We start from the raw sequence: 3,463 nt of genomic DNA on the forward strand, positions 1-3,463 counted from the left end.
GAAGGCTTTCTCTTATATATTTAAAGCAGAAATTGAGGAACGTTACTCAGTTCTTTCTTAGTTTGTTGAATGGACAGGTGATTTTAAAAATGATTGAAAATCGAAGTGAAATTTCTGAGAAATATTCATCAGAGGAGATTTCTGATAAGAGTTTCTCATTAGGTGCAGAAATCAGTACTGATTTTAATTACAAACATAAAGTTGTGTGGAATTATGCACTTGTTGGTATAGTTTTTCACTTATTGGGCCTTGTGGGAATTATCCTTGTTCTTAGGCTCCAAGTTCATCCTCTTACAATAATTCACTGTGAGTAGAAGAGATGAAAATTTTGGGAAAAAAATGAATATTTATGTGAAAAATTTCGTGAAAAATATTTCTTATAGCATTCGTGCTTCTTATCCTTACGGAACTTGGAATAACAATGGGAGCCCATAGATACTTCACCCATCGTACGTTTAAGGCAAACATCATAATACGACGAGTCCTTATTGTCCTATTTACAATGTGTGGTCAAAATTCACTGTGGCAATGGGTAAAGGATCATCGTCAACATCACAAATATTCAGACACCGATGCTGATCCACATAACGCACGGAGGGGCTTTTTCTTTTCCCATGTTGGGTGGTTAATATCCGAAAGGCACCCTAAAGTCCTGCAGTACAGCAAGGGTATTGATATGTCGGACCTAGAAGCTGATTCTTGGATAATGTTTCAGAATAAGTGAGGCACTGAGAATTTTCTTTTCTTTAAAATCCAAGATAAGCATAAAAGGATTTTTCTTCTATAATAGATACTACTTCCAAGTATACGCCGTGGTTTGCGTCCTTATTCCGTGCATTATTCCAATTATTCTCTGGAATGAGGACCCAGTGAAATCTTTTTTGGTCTGCTACAGCGCAAGAACGTGCCTTTCACTCACATTTACATGCTTCATTAATAGTCTGGCCCATACCTACGGTCAGAGGCCCTACGATAAGACAATTCTTCCGCGACAGAATAAGTTTGTTAGCATCTTTATCGCCGGAGAGGGGTGGCACAACTTCCATCATGCATTTCCATGGGACTACAGAGCCTCAGAATTGGGTACATCATTCAACTTAGCCGCAAATGCGATTGATTTTTGTGCCAAAATGGGATGGGTGTATGACCTGAAGACAGTCAGCGTGCAATCCTTAGAGAAGCGAATTAAGAAAACCGGTGACAACTCCCATGAGAAGTACGGGAAACAAGCTAGTAAGAAATTAATTTAATTTAAGTCTATTTATGTATATTTTTTTCAAAATATTTATTAAATAAAATAACGTATCCCTCACTCAATTCCAAAAAAAAAAATAATGCTTTTTCTTGCGTTTAAAAGAAAGAACTAGGGTGAATCTAGTCCTTGCCATTTAGTGCTAAGTTTGACTAAGTCCGGTTCCCTAAGTTGGGCTTAAGGTTTAAGAGTAAGCTTTAGTTTTTTTCAGATGCGGACTAAATTTCTTTAGGTGAGATTTTATGATTTTAGTTCTAGATCAGGCTGAATTTAACGATCAAAATATACGTCTGGCCGTATTTGTACATCGATAATAATAAATTACAACATTACAAAATAAATTAAAATATTCCAAAAAGCATTCAGCCCCAATTCAGATTGACCTAATTTTAACTTTAAAAACTTGATCTTAAGCGCAGCATAAAAAACAACAGATTAACTTTAAAAAAAACTTAGGTCTAGCTTAGAACTAGTGCAGCCTAGCCTAACTGAAATGCCCAATAACTTGGATCTTATGCTTGGTTTAATGAACGTAATTTTAGCCTAAATAACTTAGGCTTAGTTTAGAATTAGATCAGTTGAGGCTATCTCAAAACTACTATAAAGCCCGACTTAAAGTCAGGCCTAAGAAGCTTAACTCCAGCTTAAAAAACTTAGACCTACCTTGAAAACTTAGGTCTGACTTAAGAAACTCAAACCGAACTTATTATTAGTCTTATTAGTAAATTTATCTTTTTTGTCTGTTGTTTGAGAAAATCTGAAATAATGGGTCCTAATTAGCAACCAAGAAATCACCGAAATTAATAAAATTTCAGAAAAAATTCCTGAAATTTCATAGGGTTGTTTTTGACGCTGAATTGGACTCATGTCAAGTCATTTTTTAAATTATTCTATTTTTTTTTCTAGAAAGTTCAGTGTGCCACTAAAGTTTTTGTTATTCCTATTCCTAATACATATTTTAGTGGATTGTAAAACTTTTTTATAAAATCTTTTAAAGATGTTAACTTACAACCCGTTGTGTGTGTAGTATTTTATATTTTATTAGGGTTTAAAATTATTTTAATCGCCTATAAATCTACTAAAATTTAAATAAAATGTTTTTTTTTAAATTAATGAAGAGTTTTTAGTAACACATTGAATAAGAAATGTTATTGCTAATTTTATTTTTTAAGAAAGAGCGTTTTTCCTTAAATATTTTATGATTTTTCATCAAATTGTTATTAAATATATTTAAGTAAAACTGAGCGTGGATTTCATCCCAATTAAAGAGAAATAACTAAATCAAGTCTCTTGCAAGCAATCGCTGTATTCACGATTTTGTATAACTTTATAGACGAATTACTCTTTGCCTTTTTTCTCAACCCCCATCCCATTCAGTATTCATTTTTTTTCTCATTCGCGTTAAGGGTTTTATGGCATTGCAGAGAGAACATCAACAATGTGAAACGTGATTGACCAATGGAAATTGCAATATCATGCAACAAGATTGCAATTCACGGGATATATTGCATTGTGAGGGGGAGTGGGGTGGAGGAAGATGCATGAGCTATAGGGTTTTTCGTCCCCGAGGAAATCCATCATGACCCGCATTGCAAATATATAGGGAAGAGTCATTTGGAATTCTGAGAAGATTTTGCAATTAAAAATAGTTATATATTTTTTCCACAGCACGTTGCTATGGGGATAACAAAATAATAGGATTAAGCGCAATGTATATAGCAACATTGAAATAAAATTCATTTCTCATTCGGGTCACATAAAACTTGTGGGGAAAAAAATTGGGAGGTGATGAAGAATAGCTTGGAATAGCTCTGTAAAATTGTTTAAAATTTTTATTTAATCAGTGATTTAGGTTTTCTTAACCCTTTCGCATCCATTGGGTAATTCAATGACACAAATGAGAATTTTTTCCTTTTTTTTAGCTGTGATTCTTTCGAAGAAAAGAATAGCACAGCTTCTGTGTACCACCTAAAATGCAATGTTGTCCGATCGGGCTCAAACTTGGGATGAGCACGAATTAGGGTCCCCACATTCCAAAAAACGTATGTCAAAAAAAATTTTTCCGTCCGTCCGTCCGTCCGGCCGGCCGGAGTTTGACGCTTAATTACAAGAGAACGGTAATAGATAGAGACTTGCGGTCAACGGCAAAGTTAGTATATCGACCTGATGTCGTCTGATGGTGCGGTCAAATCCACCCCCCCCACCTCCCCG

At 34.7% G+C, this 3,463-nt stretch overlaps 1 protein-coding gene across 1 annotated transcript; it reads left to right on the forward strand.

Moving 5' to 3' along the window:
• Positions 1-421: 421 nt before the first annotated feature.
• On the forward strand, positions 422-1,250 carry LOC129794498 (acyl-CoA Delta-9 desaturase-like). The gene is made up of 2 exons (XM_055835248.1): positions 422-720; positions 791-1,250. The coding sequence occupies exons 1-2, from the start codon at positions 422-424 to the stop codon at positions 1,248-1,250; spliced, it is 759 nt and encodes a 252-aa protein (XP_055691223.1).
• Positions 1,251-3,463: the final 2,213 nt, after the last annotated feature.

This window comes from Lutzomyia longipalpis, chromosome 4 (assembly GCF_024334085.1).
Source record: "Lutzomyia longipalpis isolate SR_M1_2022 chromosome 4, ASM2433408v1".
Taxonomy (NCBI): Eukaryota; Metazoa; Arthropoda; class Insecta; order Diptera; family Psychodidae; genus Lutzomyia; species Lutzomyia longipalpis.